The sequence below is a fragment of the Lepidochelys kempii genome, chromosome 4 (assembly GCF_965140285.1).
Source record: "Lepidochelys kempii isolate rLepKem1 chromosome 4, rLepKem1.hap1, whole genome shotgun sequence".
Classification (NCBI taxonomy): domain Eukaryota; kingdom Metazoa; phylum Chordata; order Testudines; family Cheloniidae; genus Lepidochelys; species Lepidochelys kempii.
This window is the reverse complement of record NC_136383.1, coordinates 108819569-108842235: the sequence shown is the minus strand read 5'-3', so window position 1 is coordinate 108842235 and position 22667 is coordinate 108819569. Positions and strand designations below refer to the sequence as shown.

Genomic DNA, 22667 nt, shown 5'->3' with positions numbered 1-22667 from the left:
CCTTGCTCACTTATAAGTTTTGCGTAACTCAACACATAGTCAACCTGTGGAACTCATTGCCAGGGGATGTTGTGAAGGCCAAAAGTACAGCTGGGTTCAAAAGTGAATTAGGTAAGTTCCTGGGGGATAGGTCGATCAATGGCTATTGGCCAAGATGGTCCGGGACGAAACCTCATGCTCTGGGTGTCCCTAAACCTCTGATTGCCAGAAACTGGGAGTGGATAACAGGAGATAGAGCACTTGATAACGGCTCTGTTCTGTTCTCTGAAGCACCTGGCATTGACCACTGTTGGAAGACAGGATACTGGGCGAGATAGACCATTGGTCTGACCCAGAATGGCCATTTTTATATTCTTCCCTTGCATTCACTGAAATAAGTTTTGTTTTCAGCAAATAGGTAAGCTGTCAAGAGAAGGACAGATGAGTGCTTTACCATAGTAACAGAAAGGGAGTTACTCTCACAAGCCTGTACAGGAATGTCCCAAAGGAAGAGGACAAGACATCTGATTGTTCTACCCTAGTACAAACCAAGGCGGTGCCTTCATGTCCTTTGGTACCTGAAATACATGTGTTCAGAACAAAGAGATAAGTGGTACACCATGGTACCAGAAAAACAAGATAGAAAGCTTATCGGTTAAATCTAGTTTCATATGATGTACATAGTTCTTTTTACTTGTGAACAGGTAGGGTGTAAAAAGATGGCTTTAGGGGTGTAACCTGGGGAGTTCACCTTTTGTGATGTAAATGTAACAATGCAACATGAGAAAGCTTCCCAGAGACTGGCATCACATAGAACCTGTTTCCTGTACTATATTATTATTATTGGCTTATAGCAATAAAGCTGACTGACATGAGTTATTTGGTCTCTTGAGGAAATTTCGTAAAGAACCAAAGTGTGGTCAAGCAAATGACTATGCACTATCAAAACCTCTTCTGTAGTCAGTTTGAGGAGAAAGGAGGAGCAACCCATCAGTCCATGGATCAAAGATACAGATTAAGGCCCTTGTTCTGCTATTGGCACTGCACAGAACCTCCTTGACTTCAGTTGGCTGAGGTTCACCTCATGAATCCAGATGCAGAATAAGGGCCCATGTGTTTTCAAATAAACCTAAAGCCTAAACAAAATATTGTTGCTGTTTTCTTTTTAAGTATAGGAAAATCCCAATGAATTTGTTTTTTACATACAGTAGTCACAGAACACCTCCTTGGCAAAGGCACCTGCTTCCATGTTATTCAGATTACAAGAACGCATCAATAATAAAAGGGTGAAAATATTTGTAAAATCACACATCATTGCCAGACTCTGAGAGAAATTATTCTCTTACAAACTTGCACATGTGAGAAATTTCAGACAAATTTAAAATTGGGCTTATTTTAGCTAATCATGACCTTAACGGTGAAGAGAATAGCAGCTCTCCATGACGGACGTGACATAAAATAAATACAGTCTTTAGTGGTGAATTGAAAGGCTTTTTAAATTCCATGACCTATGGTCATGGTTCTTGTTCAATATTTGATGACACACGTCACTACTGCAAAAAACACACCAGGGAGTTGTGCTCTTTACCATGCTGTTGATGATGTCATCTGTTGTGGCAGGCAAAGTGCAAGAACCTTGAAATCATGTGTCAGAATTTGAGCAGAGGAAGAGCTTATTTTAAATGCTTATGTTGTACAGTACATTTGCCATGAAGCCACATTTTGTAAATATAAAGCTTGCTCCTGGAAACTACTTGTGCATGCGAGTAATCCTTATTTATTTGAGTAGTCCCATTAACTTCAATTGGAGTTGAGAGCACTTGTCATCTCACAGGAGGCACTCAAGCAAGATCAGATGTTCTTATATGTCACTTGCATCTAATTCAGGTTGCCTTTTAAATGAACATTATATCAGCAGCACAGTTTGAGGTACAATGCTGAGAGATGCCCTTCTAAAATAATAGTGGCTATTGCCAATGCATTGGAAAAACCTGAAATCTGGACCACAGCTAAAAAAGCTAACCTGGTGAGCAACAGAGGAAAATACATTCAGTCCTAGAATTAAAAACGGATAAAAGCACTTACCTCAAAACTCACAGATCCATTGTGGTCAGTGTCGAATGCATTAAAGAGAAAATGTGCATAGGTTGTAGAATCTAAAATTTAAAAACAGAATGTTCCTTAGTAAGTGCATTTTAAAAAATTATCTTGTACCGTAAAGCATATTTTCTTTAATTTTCTACAGTGAAAATTTTTAGCCACGAACAGAGCTAAACGTTAACTCCAGCCTTAATCAGGTTTCCCTTTTTGCAGGAACAAAATTGTTATTATTACACAAATAATCACACCCTCAAAAATAGTCTCAAAAACAGAGGCTATGTTCTAAAAATCTGGCTCAGACTATCCTTATGTACTCTCATCATCATAAGGGATCATTCACTGTAGTGTGACTTTATTGTGACTAGTATAATATGCTCAGTATTTACAAAAGAGTCTGTATTTGCTCAGGGCTCTGCTCATCAGATAAGGGACCATAACTGAGCTGCAGAAGAAGATGATGTTCACTTGTTCACTTCTAAGGAAGAAACAAAGTACAACTGTCACTGGATTTGGTGGGTTGTTTTTATTTCGAAGGGAACCATGTTATCCAATTTGTAACTGAACTTGCCAGCAGGCTTCTACATGAATGAGCACTGGAGATGGACACTGATTTTCTGGTGTGATCAGTAAGTTAAAAATATGACTGAGCATTCAAACAAGTGATCCATTTATTAAACAACTGTTTTATTCTCCCTGAGTTTCGTGGCTACTGCTAAATTGACATGCTTTGAAAAATAAATGTAGAAAACAATAAAAATGTGCCAAACCTCTCAATATTTACATATGGCTGTCTCCCGTTAGGGACTGCATAAGCTAAAAAGTGGAGATTGTTTTATTTGGAGGATTTTCTGTGGTATTTGTCGTCATAGCACCTGAGCACAAGCACTAAGGAATTTGTTCTGACAGCTTCTTTGTAACATAAGGTAACATCTTCCTCTTTTTATCAATGCAGAACTGAGGCACAAAGAGCTAAGAGGTCTCATTTTAAGAGATGAGAGCTCCTGTAGCAAAAAAATCAGATGATATGTGACTCAGTTTACCAGAGTCCTCGTCTACTGCCTTAACCATAACACTAGCCTTCCTCTCTCTGAGCTCCCAAGAGTTCTTTGGATTTCCGTTCCCACCCTAACACACACCCAAAACCTGTGCTAGAACACCATGCAGGTTAATACTGCCTGAGGTATTATTTACTTGCCCTACTTTCCTCTCCACACTTTATATATGTAATCCCTCCCTGCTTTTTGTATTTGCATTGGCTTTTCTATAGTGCTCATTACCTTAATAACTAACAACCTCACAAACTTGCATTAATTTTAGTCTCAGAAAATCCTTGCGAGACAAGGAAGTGTTATTATTTTATAGATGAGGAACTAAGGCAAAGAGAGCTGGAAGCTAATTGCCCAAGGTCATGCAGGGAAAACCAAAGATGAACATATCCTGGGTGTTCCTCTGGGAGAAGGGATGATCCTGCCTGAAGGTGATAAATTTCTGCGGCCTCATTGTGGCAGGTGCAGCTCATTAACTCCAGCCTGGAATAGGGTGAGTGGGGATCTTGGGGGAGAGTGGAAACTAGGAAGTTAGGATATAGGTCCTGGAGGAAACCCTATGGGTAGCCACCTTAGGGAAGAATTTTAGGCTCAGTTTTATGTTGTTATTGATCCAGACATATCAGTGAGTGAGGACAGACATAGGGACTGATTTTAAGCATCAGACCACAACTTTATTAAATACAGGGGATGGGCATTGCACCCTCTGTCACCCAGACTCTCATAGTAGGCTTTTTACGTGGTTCCAGTGTGGGAGTTGCAGGGCTCCTACCATACAACCCATAACTCGAGGGAGACTCTTCTCAATCTACCCCTCAGATTAGCTTTCTCTACTGAATCCTTTGCCCCCACTATCCCCAGGACACAGATAGAGGGAACTAAAAGCAGGGAAGGGACATGGGCCTGCCAAAGCCACAAGTTGTCTCCCTACTCCATGAGCACAAGGCCCATCAGCAAAATCCCATGTCTTTTACTTTGGGGAACTGGCCTTTTAACAGCACTAGTTCTGATCCTCCTTTGACACTGTTGACCATACTCTTCTTGAAATATTCTCCTCCCTTGGCTTCTGTGACTCTGTCCTATCCTGGTTCTCCTCCTACCTCTCTAATCAATCCTTCAGTGTGTCTTTTCATCCACCCTTATAGGTTTCTGCGGGGTTCCACAGGGCCCTGTCCTTGGTCCTTTTCTTTTCTCCCTGTACACCTTAGCTCTGGATAATCTCACTTGCAAGCAGAAATCAACCACCATCTGTATAGGGATGACTTCCAGAGCTACCTCTCTACTCAAGACCTGTCTCCTTCTGTTCAAAGTAAAATCTTGGCCTCTCTTGGCTTTTGGATATTTCACCATCAGCTCAAGCACAACATGGTTGAAATTGAGCTCTTAAACTTACCCCCCAAGTCATGCCTGCTGCCTCCTTTCTCAATCACTGTGGATGATAGCACCATTCTGTCTGTCACTCAAGCTTGTAACGTTGGTATCATCTTCGATTCAGTCCTCTCCCTAAGCCCTCTCATCCAGGCTATGTCTAAATCTTACCAAATCTTTTTGCAGAATATCTCTAAGATATGGCCTTTCCTATCCAGTGACACAGCTAACATGCTCCCTCATCGTGTGTCTTGATTTCTGCAATATCCTTTACTCTGGCCTTGACAAATGTAATCTTATCTGCTCGGATCCACTAAGGGTATATCTAAACTGCAGCTGGGACCATGTCTCCCAGCCCAGGTAGATACACTCGTACTAGCTTTACTCAAGCTAACACATTACAAATAGCAGTGCGGATATGTGGCATTTTGAGCTAGCTGCCTGAGTCAAAGCCTACCCAAACTCCTGGGTTCATGTTTGGGTGGCTAGTCCAAATTGCCACCCAGGCCACAACATCCACACTGCTATTTTTAATGTGCTAGCTCAAGTGAAACTACTGTGATTCTGTCTACCCAAGCCAGCAGACACTCAGGAGCTGCCAGCTGCAGTGTAGACATATCCTCAGAATGCTCTTGTGGCCTGTCGCTTTAGACACCTGAACCCTTTGCATCCCTCCATTGGCTTCCCCTTCAAATATAAGCTACTTGTCTCATTTTCAAGGCCTTTCATGATCTATTACAGCCTACCTACCATGTCTAATTCACTATCGAGAGATTGACTCTTGCATCCAGTCAACCCATGGTTCCAGCCTCCATTATCCCACTTGTTAATTTTTCAAACAAGTCCATTTGCGCTTTCTTCTATGGTAGGCTGCTGGTGTGCTGAAACTATTGCCTATCATGCAGACCAATATTGTCTCATTGTTTCCTTATACTCCCCTGGTGGTGTGTCTGCATTCATCTGCTGTCTCTTTTCTTATACTTCAGTTGTGAACCAGGGACCATCTTTTTGTTCTGTGTTTGTGCAGCGAGCACAACAAGGTCAAGGTCCATGACTAGGGTTATGACAATACAAGTATTAAATAATAAAATAACAAGAACATCTTGGAGTCTGTGTGCTCTACTGGGCACAGGGTAGGAGCTCAGCTTGGGCACGTCCTCCCTCCAGGACAGAAGGAATTGTTAAGGACTGGAATTGTGTATGTAAGCAGATTTTAAAACTAAGCGATGGGTAAACTTGTGTCTGGTCAAGTACTGACAAGTTAGGGTGCTTATCAAAAGCTTATTCAGCCTCACTCCCAAAGGGACTTGCAAAGACTATGCAATCCTATAAAAGCAGGATCTCCTCTACCTAATTTTGATCCAGCCAATCCAGAAATAGCACGAGGAAACTGTTCTTTGCCGTATTTTGGTTCTTCTGGTCCTGGCAATACAGTGAGTGCAGAGGCGTGCACCTTTTAATCACAGCTATCCAAAGTTTTCCAACTCCCAAATGATATTAATTTGGAGGGAATGTTCAGATTTTTATTTTTCATCTGCTCCACCTTGTTCATCCCTAATTAAAACCATGAGGGAGTTTGTGGAATCTCCATCATTGGAGATTTTTCAGAGCAGGTTAGACAAACATCGGTCAGGGATGCTCTAGATAATACTTAGTCCTGCATTGTGTGCAGGGGCCTGGATTAGAAGACCTCTTCAGTCCTCCGATTCTATGATAGTAACCCTCTACACTATTCTGTTACCCTTCTGTTTCATCACCTTCCACATCATATCACATCAGAATTTGTACTCCATGGCACATCTTCTGTCGTTAGTGGCAGCACTCCTGAGTGGCATGCTTATAGAACAACACAAGGTCTTATCAGGGAACGACCTTGTTACTGCCTAAGAAGTCCTTTTCTGTCTAGCAGGATCTACAGGGGACTAAACCACTGGCTTCTGTGTACACTATTTGCATTCTGTGTTATCAAAATCATATTAACCTTGAAAAGCTGGTCACTATGCAGGGCCAAAACAATCTTCTTGCATTGGATCTATCAATGGCATTTTCTCTAGGCCAGGGGTTCTCAAACTTCATTGCACTGTGACCCCCTTCTGACAACCAAAATTACTTCACGACCCCAGGAAGCCTGAGCCCACCTGAGCCCCACTACTCCGGGTGAGGGGGGCCAAAGCCTGATCCTCACCGCTCTGGGTAGAGGGGCCAAAGCTGAAGCACAAGGGCTTCAGCCCCAGTCAGGGGGCCTGCAACCTGAGCTCTGCTCCCCAGAGCTGAAGCCCTCGGGCTTTGGCTTCAGCCCTGGGCCCCAGCAAGTCTAAGCCAGCCCTGGTGATCCCATTCAAAGGCAGTCCCGACCCACTTTGCGGTCCCGACCCACAGTTTGAGAACCACTGCTCTAGGCTGTATCATGCACTCCTAATAGAGGCAAAAATCCCATTTTGAACTAAAAATACTCGTGACTTTTATCTGAATAAGGACTGCAAATAGTCTTAGTCTTATTACAATATGTTAATTTGGTATTATATACATTAATTATTGTAAGAACAAACCCTGCACTGTTTGAACATATGTTACTAATGCATTTTCATTGAATTCAAAAAGAACATACTGTTGAGACACAGGAGACCACAACACTGGATGGATGGCTAAGTACCACCCACCAGTTAAATCCCCATTTTAATTTATTATTTCTTTATTATTTCTGGTATTGGAAGTTTGAAGACTCCTAAATAGATCTGAGATTTTAATACGCAAAATTTCTGGAAGGTATTGAGAGAAGATTTGTTGTGCTGTGGAAGGTGCTATGGGAACTGTCTGCAGTAACTTTTGTTTATTACAGAATTATAATTGTACACTGTGTACAATGAATTTTCTCGCTATCATGGTAAAGTGTTCCTGTTTATTTACTGTCTGTTTAGAGTGAATATAAATGTGTTAAAGGAACGATTTTCTATGGTTTACAGCCTTATTCAGACCACACATGGCTGAAGGGACACAATTCTATTTTTAATTCTCATTTGTATCAAGATATATGAATAAAAATAATCCCATGTTTGCAGAATCTTTTCTTGAGAGTGATCTGTTTGTATATTTAAAAGGATTCTTTAGGTCCCTGTTCCTGCAGTCCTTGTGCAGGTAAAACACTGACTGAGGATGGCTGGAATTTTGCCTGAAAAAAGACTGCAGAGTGAGGTACTTTAATGTTTTAAGTAGAGCTACTTAATGCGATCTCTTTCCCACTAAATCTTGAGTATTATTCACTGCAGACAGAGCTTGACTTTTTAATGAAATACAGTTTCTCTTCAATGCCCAGGAATCATAACTAGTAGGATACATTAACATTTTGGCAGGTTGCAGAAGGGACAGATATAAAAGTCATCATTTGTTTGAGATTCATATCATGTACCTTAAAACATCTTAATTATACAAACAGAAGGGGTAGCTACTATGCACCCACCAGCATCCCATTGAACATCAAGGGTAAACAATTTAATAATGGCCCAGTGAATCCACTGTTATCTGTGACCTGAAAGGTTAGGGATCAAGTCCTAAGTTATATTTTTGGTGGCATGTAAACACAACCGTTGAATTGAACATTGAATGCTGGGAGGCAGTGTGCCCCCCTTCCTTCACAAATACTGCAATGATTTTCCTATATGCTAGAGAATTTAATGCAGCTACCTTAATTGAGTGCTTTTATAATGTAAAAAGCTTTTCTGAAAACTATTTTTGCCTTATAAAACATGTTCATTTTACTATAGTTCTTCATCATCCATTTGTTATTCGGAACCCAAATCACTCTCTTGTCCCCTTTCTACCCCTCCTTCCCACTTCTCCTGCACTTTAATGAAATGACTTGCCTGGTAACATGTGAAACTAATGTCCTGAGGACTGGTGGAAGTTGCTTGATTACTGTACAGAGGAAATGTTACACCGTAGTTGGCTTCCTCAAATGGAATGGGATGATCTAACAAGAAGTTGTCTCATTTTTTGTATTGTTTACACCGGGATCGGCAACCTTTGGCACACGGCCATCAGGGAAATCCGCTGGTGAGCCAGGAAGGTTTGTTTACCTGCAGCATCCGCAGGTTTGGCCAATCGCAGCTCCCACTGGCCACGGTTCACTGTTCCAGGTCAATAGGCACTGCGGGAAGCGGCAGCCAGCACATCCCTCGGCCGTGCTGCTTCCCACAGCCCCCATTGGCCTGGAGCGGCAAACCGCAGCCAGTGGGAGCTGCAATCAGCCGAACCTGTGGACGCTGTAGGTAAACAAACCATCCCAGCCCGCCAGTGGATTTTCCTGACGGGCCATGTGCCAAAGATTGCTGATCCCTGGTTTATACTATATGAGCTGCTGATGCACATAGCTACATATAATACAGGAATGATGATTTTAGGTGTATACCACACCTATTTCTTTATAGTTAGCTAATCAATGTATTCTTTTGAATAATCCGATATACATAAAAACAATCCAAGAAAATTTAACTGCAAACTAACTGAAGGTCTCAAATGTGGGGTTAGGAGGAGAGTAGGGCTCAGCAGCCCTGGGCGAAATCCCTTCCGGTTTATGTCTTATGTTACTGAAATCTCATGCTTAAGGGTTTCACAGTTGGTCATCTGCAGGAGTCAGGAAGGAATTTTTTTCTCCAGTGTATTCTCAGATTTTTTTGGTCTTCTTTCTGTGAAGCAGCAGAGAGGGCCACAGCTAGAGGTGGGACATTGGACAGGGTGGGATGGTTCTCTGAGATGGCATCCTGCTTTGGCTGGTTCTTGCTCACATTTAACTGATTGCAATATGTGGGGTTGGGAAAGAATTTTCCCCAAGGTCAGATGGGCAGTGACCTCCTCTGTGGGATGCAGGTCACTTGCTGGGATCATCGAGGTATAGCTCACTCAATCAATTCCCTGCCACTGCAGGGACCTCTGGCATTGATGCACCTCAGTCCCTCCCACGCTCTGTGTGTGGCACATAACAATTTAGTCTCCTGTGAGCTTTAATACTTGGTCTAATTTTAGTTGTTAGGTTTAGTGTGCTGGTGCTGTGTGGTGTTGGTGGCCTGTGATATGCAGGAAGTCAGACTAGATAATCTGGTGGCCCCTTCTTGCCTAAACCTCTCTGACTCTAAATACATGGACTGTTTTGGCGAGACTTTCAAAAGAGCTCAGCACCCAATCTCGCCCTTTGTTTAGGAGTTTACATCTGATAATCTGGATCAGTTTAAATGTATGCATGGTATCTGTAAATTATTGCACTAACAAGGCATCTTGAATACCTGAGGAGCAAAGAATTGACTTTAGTGTCAGTCCCACACAGAGAACTGCACAGGTCAACCCCTGCACCTGCACAGAGCCCAAATAAAACCAATGAACCTCCATGCAGCCCTTGTGGCTCTCTGAGTAGGATCAAAGTCTTTATTCTAAACTACTGGAAATTCCTAATACAGCTGAATGTTGTAATCCTAACCCAAGCAAATCTCTGTGCAGTTTTCTGCCCGAGTAAGGATTACACTATCAAATCACTATTTTTTCCTTTGTATACTGATATAATTTAAAAAGAATGAAAATATTCTTTCACAACAAAAATTGAAAGGGAGGCATGAATTTGTGTTGTACCTGATCTTCTAACATGCATAAGTATTTTATCTCTGACTAGAAGAATAAAGTTTCAGTAGACAGTCACTGATGAATAGTTCACTTTTTTAATACCAAACTACTGTTAAAAATAATAATTAGGACATTGAGTCTTCTGAATATACAAAATGTGAGTGTAAAGGGAAGCAAAATGACATTCTTTAGTATGTGCTTCTTGCAATGAAAATTTGGCTACATAACTGGCCTGACTTTTGTAAATGAGTGATGTTTCTGTTTGGGATTTTAAAAAGCAACTCTGCATTGGGCTAACTTGGCTCCCATTGAAATCAATGCCAGTTTTATCACTGGCTTTAATGGGAGCAGAGTTAGGTCAATGCTGGACACTTTTAAAAATTCCACCTGCCATGCACTGAAATAGGAACATATATCCCCAAATATGACTGACATATCGATCACTATCCTTCCTATATACTTTATAAGAATTACTTGAATCTTGCACGTTAACAATATGATAGCTCTAATGAAGAATACAATCAAGCATATTAGAACTGGGAACAGTGAGTTTAAGGAAATTATGTATGTGGATGTGGTTTATAACGGAGCCACTATTAACAATGTCCTCAAAGAATCTTGTGGTCTCATTCATACATTTGAACCTCTGTTCAATGTGAAGTGCCCTAAGAAAAGAGAAACATCATGGGACAGATTCTGAGCTTATTGACATTAGTGCAAATCATAACTAATTCCATAGGAGTCAATAGAGTTACACTGATGTAAAACTGGTCTAACCAAAAGAAAAAGCAGGCCTTATATGCTATCTTCTCTCACAATCCCAATAGATCATATACTAAATTTATGGTGATAGCTGTTCACATGTTTGAATTTTTTTTTAATTAATGTAATTTATATTCCTCGTGGTTCAAGGAGAATTATGAGCAGAGATATGAGAGGTAGAGAGTGGAGTTACAATCATGAAATTCTGATGAACTGCTATAAAAACCTCTGAAGGATAAACACATTATTAGCTCTCCATAACACCTCCTATTATTGATGAATGAATTCACTGGATTTGATACCTCTATATTTGTCCACATTAAAAGATGATATTAGTATATGTGGAGCCCCTTTGAGAAATATGTAGAAAAGAAGTTTCTCAATTCAGGAAAGCCTACATGCTATGGGTGAGAGCTTTGCCATTAACTTCAGTGGGGTCAGGATTTCACTCTATGTTCTTAAAATCATTTGGAACTGAGAATGCACAGTGCTTTGCAGTAACAAGCCCTATATGGCTGTAACATTTGTTTCATGTATTTTACCAACATCATATGAAGCAAGAGTAAAAAAGGGTGAGTTCTGTTATATTGGTCTAGATTGGAGAATGCCTATTAGTGAAAATATGGAAGATAGGATGTTCATAGTTTCTTTCTTCTGTTGCTTTAACTTGCTAAAGCATGTGGGAAAAGCTACCTTTTACAAACCAGGATAACTTATAACTGATACTACAGTTTTATACTGATTGGAATAAAAAACTAGACAGTTAGACAATCATCAGGCAGTTCTACTCTTCTTAAATGTTTTGTTCTTCCTTTTGAATGTTCCTGCTTGCTGTGGGTTTCAACAGTGGTAACCCCTTTACTTGGGTTTACTACCCCTTTACCTTCTAGTTTTTTATTTAAAATAAAACTAATTGGGAGTTTTGGTTGCTACTAATTAAGGTTTTACATAAAAGTGAAAAGCAACAGCCATTGCCAGGTAGCTCCATGGAAATCTTCCACTCTCCAGCATTTTAGGAAGAGATGAACAAGGAGAACTGAATAGAAAAGAAGTGGGGAGGGAACAGTAGAAGGAAAGGGGGGGGGGGAATAAACACTAAAGGAAAATCTGAGGTTCAAGAAAAAACATTAGTCATAAGTGATTGTGTACTTTCATTTCACTGAAATATGGGGAAGATTGAGAAATTACTGAACATCACTGGAAACTATTTCACTGAATAAAGAGGATGAAAAAAGACCTGGAATAGGGAAAGAAATCCCACTGACGTTAATGGGATTTCACCCTCTTACACTAGATTTGAATTTGGCCCACACATTTAAACTACCTCCTACACAAATTCCTATTGTGTAAGATCTTGGGGGGAGGGGACAAAGAGTAGCAAAGATATAGCTGCATTAAAGCTTACAAGGAGATGACATGCTGAGAAAATCCTGATTTTCAAAGATACTCAGATTGTGTATCACAACTATATGCTGACACCTTGTAAATACCTCCTCTTTTTGATTACTGTCATACATGCCTGTGAACACTTCTATTCATTAAGATACTTACAATTCTCTACAGAACTTTATACAACAGTTTATTAATATGAACAATGGGCTGATAATCCAATTTAGAAATTCACAAGCGCAGTTCTCTGTAAATGCTAGCAATGCTAATTATGTCTGCAAAGTACTCACCTCCCTGTGGAAAGAACTGAGAATAAATCTCTTTGAAGGTCTCTTCATTAACAATCCCACTGGGACACTCCTAAGGAAAGTCACAGACAAGACATATGAATAAACTGTCCTTTACCTCAGTGCAAACAAATCAGTTGTTCATGAGATCATACAACCAAATGATAAAGCTGATATAGGTGAATCTGGGATATTAAAATACTGAAAAAACAAAATCTGATTCTTGCATTTTAAAACAAATATTAATAATTTATCACTTTAAAGCCACTTTTTAATGAACTTCCCATGGGATGAGGGTTCCTTCTATGCCACACCTAAACTTCCGTATCTTCACAGAGCTGGGTGACTGACACAAGCTGCACTAAGCTCTGCTGCAGTCCTTCCTCTATGGAGCTGTCAATGTAACCTTTGGCCATAGGCTACCTCACAGCTGTAGACAGCTCTCATGCTGAATAGAAGCCAGCTACACAGCACTGAGGCAATATTTCCTTCAGACTGCACCTCAAGGATAAAGGATGTGGCCACTGAACTCAAAAGAACACAGCACAGAAGAGGAAAATCAAGCCCTGAAGATCCTCCTGTCCCATTATTCCTTGTGTGTGAACCAAGTTAGAGAGGGAAACAAGAGGACTAGAAGGCAGATTAGAAGGAAGGCAAACTAGGCAAGGTGAAAAAGAAAAATAGAATGGTGATTTTATAAAAATGCTCACTGGAGACAAGAAATAGAAGGTAGATGGTGTTATCTATTGGCTAGTGCAGGCAACTTAGATCCGAGAGATCTGTGTTCAATTCCTCACTTTGCCAGTGACTCAGTGGCTGACCTTGGCAATTCACTTAACTTCTTTGTGCCTTAGTTTCTCCACCTATAAAATGAGGCTAAGAAAACTGATCCACATTGCTAAGATGTTTAAGATCCTTGGATGGAAAGCACTATACAAACACACAGTATTTTTATTAAACCGAAAGGAAAGAAAAGCAAAACTTTGACATTAACACATTTAATTTTTATTTATTCATGTGCCTACAATTTGGAGTGATGGGACATTAGGAATTCATAGACCTAGACTCAGGAAAGGGGACATGTGAGGTATTGGAGGATGAGATGAAGGTCATGAACAACATGGTTTTTCCTGTGGGCTCATAAAAATCAAAATGGAGAACACTGAATGCATTCATAGTTCTAACAATCCATCCTAGATAGCAAATACAAGTTCAACGATAGCAAATAGGAGTCTGTAAGCTGATTTCTCTCCCTTTTCTTTCGTTTATAGAGCAAGACATCCAGAGTAAGCCCTTTTCACTGAATGTGCAATCTGCTCTCTTTTTGGTAGGTCACAAGAGGCATAGTAAATATTAGCAACTCCAGTTACATCAGTCCTTAGGTTAGGCTAGACAGAAGTGTCAGGAATAAAACTGCCGTTTATGACAGCATAAAACTTTACATGTTAACTGTTACAAATAATGCTGTCACAGAGAAGATGATTCAAATGTACCCTGGAAAAACTTGTCTGAATTATATTTTATGTTAGCGCAATTATAAGTTAGCAACTGCCATGCAGCTTGGGTTTTGTGACATGAGTCAATTACCATAGATAACAGGATTTGTCCATGCGTTCTCTAAAACTGTGATACTTTTCTTTGACACTTAATGAATTAACGTATTAACACACCGGTTGAAAGAAATACTGTTTGAAAAACAATCCATTTTCATGGAATTGTTTAGCAGTAGAGCCAGTAATGACCACTTGGGTCACCTAATCTGACCCTCTTAATTTTGCTGGGCTCTTCACTACATCATTTCCATTAATGTCTTATTGCTTCTGTCTTTGGATATCTGCAGTAATGGCATCTTAAGCATAGCCATTCTACTGGCCAGTTGTTCTTGTTAAAAACTTTCCCTGTCAGGTCTAGCCTAAATATTCCTTTCCTTAGCTTAAGGCCACTTCTCCTTGTTCTAACATTCCCTGAGATCGTGGACAGTTCTGTTCCTTCTTTAAATATCTTTATCTTAAAAATATTTATAGACAAAGATCATGTGCCCCCCGAGTCCTCTCTTTTCTAGACTTATAAATTTAGCTCTGTTGTGTTAAGGGGGTGTCTTTGACCCACCAAGGGATAAGTATTAAGAAGACCCTTGTTTACTGTTACAACATTGAATATGTCTGTGCCATATTATCGCTGGTTTATTCCCATTGTAACAACCACAATTAAAAATCTTTTAAACCTTTTATTAAACACACACAGAAGGGGAAGGAAAACAGCAAAGCATTTGAAACTTAAGAAGTAAATAAGCCTTTCATCTGAACGATTTCCTATATTCTGTTTCCCTTTAGCTCTAAGGACTTTTTTTTATCAGAGAAAGCCTCTGTTTGATAGTCTTTTCAAATTGAATGAATGATGGTATTAACTGTTCCTTTTGGGGATAAAAGAAAGTTCATTCAAATGGTCTTGAGCTGTGGTCATTGAAGTCAAATCCTGTTTTCTTTAAAAGAAAACAAGATAAACTCACACAAAAGGGGAGACAAAAGAATAGCAGACATAGAAAATACAGCTTCTGTCTCCGACAATCACTCTCAATTGTGAAATTACAGGTACAGTTCATGGTCTTATCAGACACTCCTAAACCTGGCAAACTTTTACCAGTGTCAGGCCGTCTAAGGCATTGCTTTCAGCTGGTCTTTCTGGGCACAGGCTCACAGCAGTGTTGTAAAAGGGGGAGTTGTCTTGTCCAACTAAGGCAGGCTCTTTTTAGCCAGAAGGCAAAAAGAGAAAGACAGAAAAGAGGAGAAATAAGGAGAGGAAAGAAAATGACACATGAACAAGGGCATAACAGTAGGCACCTCAGGTTCACATTTTAGATGTTGTTCAGGAGCTAGCCGGAGCTGGCGGAGGTGCTGATGCCATTAAGCTTCCCTCTCTATGGCTTTGTCTGGTTAGCACATCTTTCAGGATCAGGATAATAAAGGCCCAGTGGTGTTGTCATGGATCCTGGGGCCCCTAGAAGTGATAAGGATAATGGGAGCCATGATGATGAACTTGCTCCTTCCAGCCCACCCATCCCATTGGCCCTTTCAGTGGCTCCCAGATAAACAATATCAAGAATGATGGCAACCTCAGCCCAATGAAATTAATGAAGCCAAAAGCACTTCAGTGAGACATTACTTCCCATTTCTAGAATCTTTCAACTTGTTGCTAACCTAAAAAATCCAATTAGTACCAGTCTATTTATCTCCAACTTTTGTTTACTTTTATAAATGATGGTATATGATTGGCTGAGTTGGACTTTGTACCTTGGATAATTTAACACAATGGCTCTCTCCATCTCTCCTCACATGCGTTATTCACAAACCCTTGAATAATTTTGTTTACCCTGTTTTGTTTCAGGAATCTGTTCATGTCCATTTACTTAGAAGCTGTGCATGTTTAATTTGTTTCATCTTGTCCCTCTGTGTCTGTTTTCATTTTCACTGAAAACTTGAATTTAGTATATACTATTATCCCAAAATATAATGGAGAAACACCTGTATATGCCTTTTATTCTGATTCTTCAAATAAAAAAAATGAATTGGTTTCTTAGGGCCCAACCAACTCCTAATAAAGGCAATGCATGTTTTTCTAATGGAAAAACAGCTGTAATGGGAGCTGGATAAGATGTTTAGTCTGATACTTATAGGATGAGAGTTTAACAATGAACTTCCTTCTAATATCACAGATCAGACAAAAACTGGATCTGTCATTCCAGATAAACGATTAGTTATCAGCTTTCCAGCACACATTAGCCCAGAGATACTTGCTGAAGCTCAATCTAGGACCTTATAAGCCACAGAAGGCTCTTAGAGACTTGTAGAGTCCAAAGATCTGAATGTGGCTCCTATCAGGTGGAACACACTCTCTATGTTGCACTGATATAGATGGGGAACACTGATCAAATTCACCTGAAGAACCAGGTTCCCTACCATCCACCTAAGCAGCCGGGGCGGGGGGCGGAATGTGTAGTTGAAAGTAGTAAAATGAGAGAGGAAAGAAATCTCCTTCTCAGAAGGCAGAAAGAAGTGAGGAACAGGACGGGAGAGAGGAGGAACAGTCCCTCCCTCCCATCAACCAGGTAGGTGTGAGAGGAAACGAAGAGTGGGAGAGGGGTGATAGTGTTGAATGGAGTATATGAAAGTCACAGATAGACACATGCTGACATTCTGACATTGGTTTGTGCGATTTGTGAGCAAGCATCATCATGTACTGATGCAGAGCTGCAATGTCATGACTAAAACATTGCACCACCATATGGACACTGCACATCAAGTATTTTCCGGTTCTCTTTGAATCTTTTTGGCTTTATAATTGCTAAAAGTCACATGTAGCTGTTCTAACCAATGGGGAATCATGAAGGGGCTAATCATTAGTCATCTTTCTGTAGAAAATTCTTTAGGTGTTGGTATAAGTTATGAGGAGCAGAAGAGAGGAGAATAGGGGAAAAAAACTAGAGCAAAATGATGATTAAGCTGCTTTTCAGCCAAGTGAAAGAAATCGATTTACTTAATTAATTCAGAACCACGTGGAAGAGTGTCACTAGAACTAATCTCCACAAAGTGCTGAAAGAGCTCAAACGAAACTTAAACTTAAAGGGCAAACTATGTTAAACAAAAGTAGATATTGCTCTGTGAATTATGCTCCATGGATCTTTGTTCTGATTATCCTTGTAAGACAGTCCATTCAACACACTATCTGACACTTTACAGCAATGAGGGAGGAATGGAACTTCACCATTTGCAAAAGCCGTCCCGTTCACATTGGCTTTCCTATGCATACTTGTCCTGTATGGGGTATAAATCTCAAACAGTTGAAATAAAATAAAATAAACTATGAAAGAATGTGCCAAAAGAAAAAATAATTATTCCAATATTGTATTACTTTATCAAAATATTTCATGTCGATGAGAAAATGTTTCACTGAATAGTCAGCTAAGAATCCAGGATGAGAAGAAAGGAGAAGGTTGTTATAAAGGACATGAGAGGCGAAAAAAAGAACCAAAAGATAGAAATAAAACCTGTACCTTTTGCGAGAGATTTTTTTACAATTCAAGAGTGAAAACCAGCTCTAGAATATAGTATTTAGGGCTTGATCCTGATACAATTGAAATGAATAAGAGCATTACCACTTACTTCAGTGCAAGCAGGACTGGACTCTAAGCAGGTTACCAAAGAATGCTTAACTCTTGAGTCTTAACACAGAGCAAAAAGCCAAGCATGTCTGTCTCTATTTCTTTATTAGTCTTTCTCCCCTCACCCTCTATCCATCCCTGAACTGCAGTGCCTCCCTTCTTTTGTATCAAATTAGAAGTCTGCTCCAGTTCCCCCATACCTTATCTGCATTCCTTTTTGATCACTGCTACTGCATAGTTCCCTCCAGCTCTCCAAAAACCACTAACACAGTACTTGCCCATCTTTAAAAAAGGGAAGAAGGAGGATCCTGGGAACTACAGGCCAGTCAGCCTCACCTCAGTCCCTGGAAAAATCATGAAGCAGGTCCTCAAGGAATCAATTCTGAAGCACTTAGAGGAGAGGAAAGTGATCAGGAACAGTCAGCATGGATTCACCAAGGGCAAGTCATGCCTGACTAATCTAATTGCCTTCTATGACGAGATAACTGGCGCTGTGGTTGAGGGGAAAGCGGTGGACGTGTTGTTCCTTGACTTTAGCAAAGCTTTTGACACAGTCTCCCACAGTATTCTTGCCAGCAAGTTAAAGAAGTATGGGCTGGATGAATGGACTATAAGGTGGATAGAAAGTTGGCTAGATTGTCGGGCTCAACGGGTAGTGATCAATGGCTCCATGTCTAGTTGGCAGCCGGTATCAAGTAGAGTGCCCCAAGGGTCGGTCCTCGGGCCGGTTTTCTTCAATATCTTCATAAATGGTCTAGAGGATGGTGTGGATTGCACCCTCAGCAAGTTTGCAGATGACACTAAACTGGGAGGAGAGGTAGATACGCTGGAGGGTAGGGATAGGATACAGAGGGACCGAGACAAATTGGAGGATTGGGCCAAAAGAAATCTGATGAGGTTCAACAAGGACAAGTGCAGAGTCCTGCACTTAGGACGGAAGAATCCCATGCACCGCTACAGACTAGGGACCGAATGGCTCGGCAGCAGTTCTGCAGAAAAGGACCTAGGCGTTACAGTGGACAAGAGGCTAGATATGAGTCAACAGTGTGCCCTTGTTGCCAAGAAGGCCAATGGCATTTTGGGATGTATAAGTAGGGGCATTGCCAGCAGATCGAGGGACTTGATCGTTCCCCTCTATTCGACATTGGTGAGGCCTCATCTGGAGTACTGTGTCCAGTTTCGGGCCCCACGCTACAAGAAGGATGTGGAAAAATTGGAAAACGTCCAGCGGAGGGCAACAAAAATGATTAGGGGACTGGAGCACATGACTTATGAGGAGAGGCTGAGGGAACTGGGATTGTTTAGTCTGCGGAAGAGAAGAATGGGGGGGGGATTTGATAGCTGCTTTCAACTACCTGAAAGAGGGTTTCAAAGAGGATGGATCTAGACTGTTCTCAGTGGTAGCTGATGACAGAACAAGGAGTAATGGTCTCAAGTTGCAGTGGGGGAGGTTTAGGTTGGATATTAGGAAAATCTTTTTCACTGGGAGGGTGGTGAAACACTGGAATGTGTTACCTAGGGAGGTGGTGGAATCTCCTTCCTTAGATATTTTTAAGGTCAGGCTTGCCAAAGCCCTGGCTGGGATGATTTAGTTGGGGATTGGTCCTGCTTTGAGCAGGGGGTTGGACTAGATGACCTCCTGAGGTCCCTTCCAACCCTGATATTCTATGATTCTATGCCCACTACTTCCTTTCCATGCTATCATTCATCTGCAGGCTGAAGAAAATTATAGAAAGACTTTGTACTTTTAAAGTCCTTTCCATTTGAGGACTTCAATGTGCTTTACAGATTAAGCCTGACAGCACCCCAGTACAGTAGATATATTGGAACATGGTTTATCAGTGAAGCAACAGAGGTTAGCATCTCACCCTTAGATGACACAGAAAGTCTGAGACTGCACTGTGAACAGAACACACATTTCCTGGCTTTAGTGTTGTGCCTTATCATAAAACTATCCCTCCAGCTGTGTGAGTTGAAAGAAACTGAAAATAACTGGGTATTGTCACAAAGAATAGCAATGTTGAGTGTAGGAGAACAGGGGAAATCTTTATGATCCTAGAACCTCTGCCTTTAACTATATTACTGGTTCATCTATAGGAGTAAGGTTTGTAGAACTGGCCCCTTAATTAACTGATTAATTAATTAATTCAGTTAACTGGGTTCAGTGGGACTACTCACATGCATACATCTTCATATCTGGTCCTTACTTTGTTCAACATATTGAAACAGTTTGTAGGAATGATGCTTTATGTAATAAAATAGGATTAGATATAATTTATATTCAAGATAAAATATAATCTCAAATAGTAATTTTTGTAAATTGCAATTTAAAAATTATCAAGAATTTGATCCTGACTGATGCTGCACATCTATCATTCAACTCCCATTGTAGTCACTTATTAAGATCAGGCACTTAAGAGTTTTCTACAAATATGTGATACCCTCTGATTGTATAGATACAACCAGATGAAAGAATCTGAGCATGACTTAATTAGAGACAGAATTAGACGAATATTTTTTGTATATTCAAACTTCATTTGTGGACAGATCTGTTCATGTAACACTCTTTGTCTGTCTTGTCTATTTAGCTTAGAAGCTCTTTGGGGAAAGGTACTATATAGCACTTAGCCCTGATATTAGTTGGAGTCTCTGGTTGTTACTCTAATAACAACAATACACAACATCTTTCATTTAAGAGTGAGGGATTTTTTGTTTGCTTGTTTGAAACTCTAATCTCCTCTTGTATGCAATTTCACAAAACTAACAGCTTTTTTAACATCTTTAGTAATGTTAAATACATATAATTAAGCAGAATTAGATTTTATTAGTTTATATTTCTGTCTGATGTGTATTGCTATTACCTGGGGAGCCTGCTTTAGCTGAAACTGATATTGAAAATATATCACCATCAAGGTTAAAGACCCAGTGGTTTACATGAAAAGATAATTAAAGTCAACTTGATTATTATATTTCAGAGTAGCAGCCGTGTTAGTCTGTATTCGCAAAAGAAAAGGAGTACTTGTGGCACCTCCAGACAGCATTTTTGCTGTACCTTTAATGGTTTTATCGTGCACATCCTTCTAGGAACTGGCATTAGCATAAAACATTATGTTGTATAACTGTGTGCAAATATCATAATGGAGTCCAAAATGCTGCTTGAATACAAACTTCAGATTTGAGAATAGTGAGCTGGAGTTTAGTTGCAGTACAAGTGAAGTTACAGTCACACAGGCTGAAGTGACCAAGATGACTACAGGAATAGCATTATAATTTATCACTGTGACAGACTGGATTCAAACACCTTGTTCGACTAATTGTATATGGAATATCATTCTATCTCATCTTAGCAGGGAAATCTCATTCTAGTGTCAATTTAAATGGGGAGACAGGGTAACACCTTTTAAATGTGCTCTATATGAAACATTGATGAAGCTGAATCAGAAATGGTATTGCTAAAGGTTGCCTCTTGCTGGAATGCTCTTTTTCTATAACAGTGACATGTGACAATCAAAAATGTGCAAGTGACAATACTCAAACGATCAATGGGACTATGCAATCCATCTGCCATGTAAAGGCCAGTTTCTGCCCTTGTGCATGCAGGTATACCATACAAATCAACTGGAACCCTGTGGGAGCATACTCAAGGGCAGAATGTGGCCTTCTTTTGTTGTACACTCGGATATCCAATATACTCTTACTTATTCTTAAATAGATCCAATACAAGTCTAATTCTTCAACTCTCCTAAAACCCTGCTAAATTCACCCTGCAGTGAATTTTTTGTCTTCGCTTCTCCCAAGGACTGGTTTATCTCATAAGAACATAAGAACGGCCATACTGGGTCAGATCAAATGTCCATTTAGCCCAGTATCCTGTCTTCCGACGGTGGCCAATGCCAGGTGCCCCAGAGGGAATGTCGCCCATTCCCCGCTTCTGGCAAACAGAGGCTAGGGACACCATCACTGCCCATCCTGACTAACAGCCATTGATGGATCTATCCTCCATGAATGTATCTAGTTCTTTTTTGAACCCTGTTATAGTCTTGGCCTTCACAACATCCTCTGGCAAGGAGTTCCACAGGTTGACTGTGCATTGTGTGAAAAAATACTTCCTTTTGTAGGGGTAAAGATCAACTAAGCAGTCCACAAGTAAAGACTCTAACTATATGCATCTGAGGAAGTGAGCTGTAGCTCACGAAAGCTTATGCTCTGATAAATTGGTTAGTCTCTAAGGTGCCACAAGTACTCCTTTTCTTTTTGCGAATACAGACTAACACGGCTGTTACTCTGAAATCAGTTGGGAAAGGTGATCATCTTATTCCTTGAATTAATAATACTGATTTTGTTATAAGTGGTGACCTTAAAGGCTATAAGAAACAGTGGGTCTGAGGCTTGAGACAGAGGAGCCTGTGGTCTGTTACTGAGAGGGATCTTGTGCTTGGTTACAGTCTTTTAACCTTTTTCATGTTAACTAGACTCAGCTTTGAATCATGTGTTTCTAAACTTCCAAATCTGCATGGTTCAGGTACTTGCTATATCTGAAATGCTTCAAGAGACTAGAGTAATGATAATTTGTACAATTTTCCTTCCACCTCTGACTAATTTGAATGAAATACAGATGCCCTCATGATTTTTATATTTGCAATATACTGAGCCAAGTGATAATTTTTCTATTCACAGCACTTTCTTACTACACCAAATTCATCGTCCAACTAGGAGTTACAATATTAATTTTTATTTTCTGATTAAGCATCTAACTCTAATTTTGCTCAGAAATAGACTGTTCTGAGTTTAACTGGTCTACCTTTGCATCATGGTAAATTTGCATTCAGATTCCATAGTGAAGGATCAGTGGCTGTTTAGGAGAATAATTATCCTCAGCAAACCATTGGTCAAAAGTTTCTCAAAACTTTTCTCCCTCCCCTCTCCCAATATCTGATTCCAGTAGCCAAACTATTGTCGAACTGTCTCTCT

General features: G+C 40.2%; 1 protein-coding gene across 6 annotated transcripts in view; it reads right to left on the bottom strand.

Annotated features, from left to right (window-relative positions):
- Positions 1 to 22667, bottom strand: part of KCNIP4 (potassium voltage-gated channel interacting protein 4) — an 861516-nt gene that overhangs the window by 24165 nt on the left and 814684 nt on the right. For all 6 annotated transcript variants that reach the window (XM_073342395.2, XM_078852577.1, XM_078852578.1 and 3 more), the window contains 2 exons: positions 12542 to 12611; positions 2065 to 2135 (listed from right to left, as the gene is read on the bottom strand). In XM_073342395.2, the coding sequence (XP_073198496.1) occupies positions 2065 to 2135; positions 12542 to 12611 (141 nt within the window). The remainder of the gene's footprint in view (positions 1 to 2064; positions 2136 to 12541; positions 12612 to 22667) is intronic.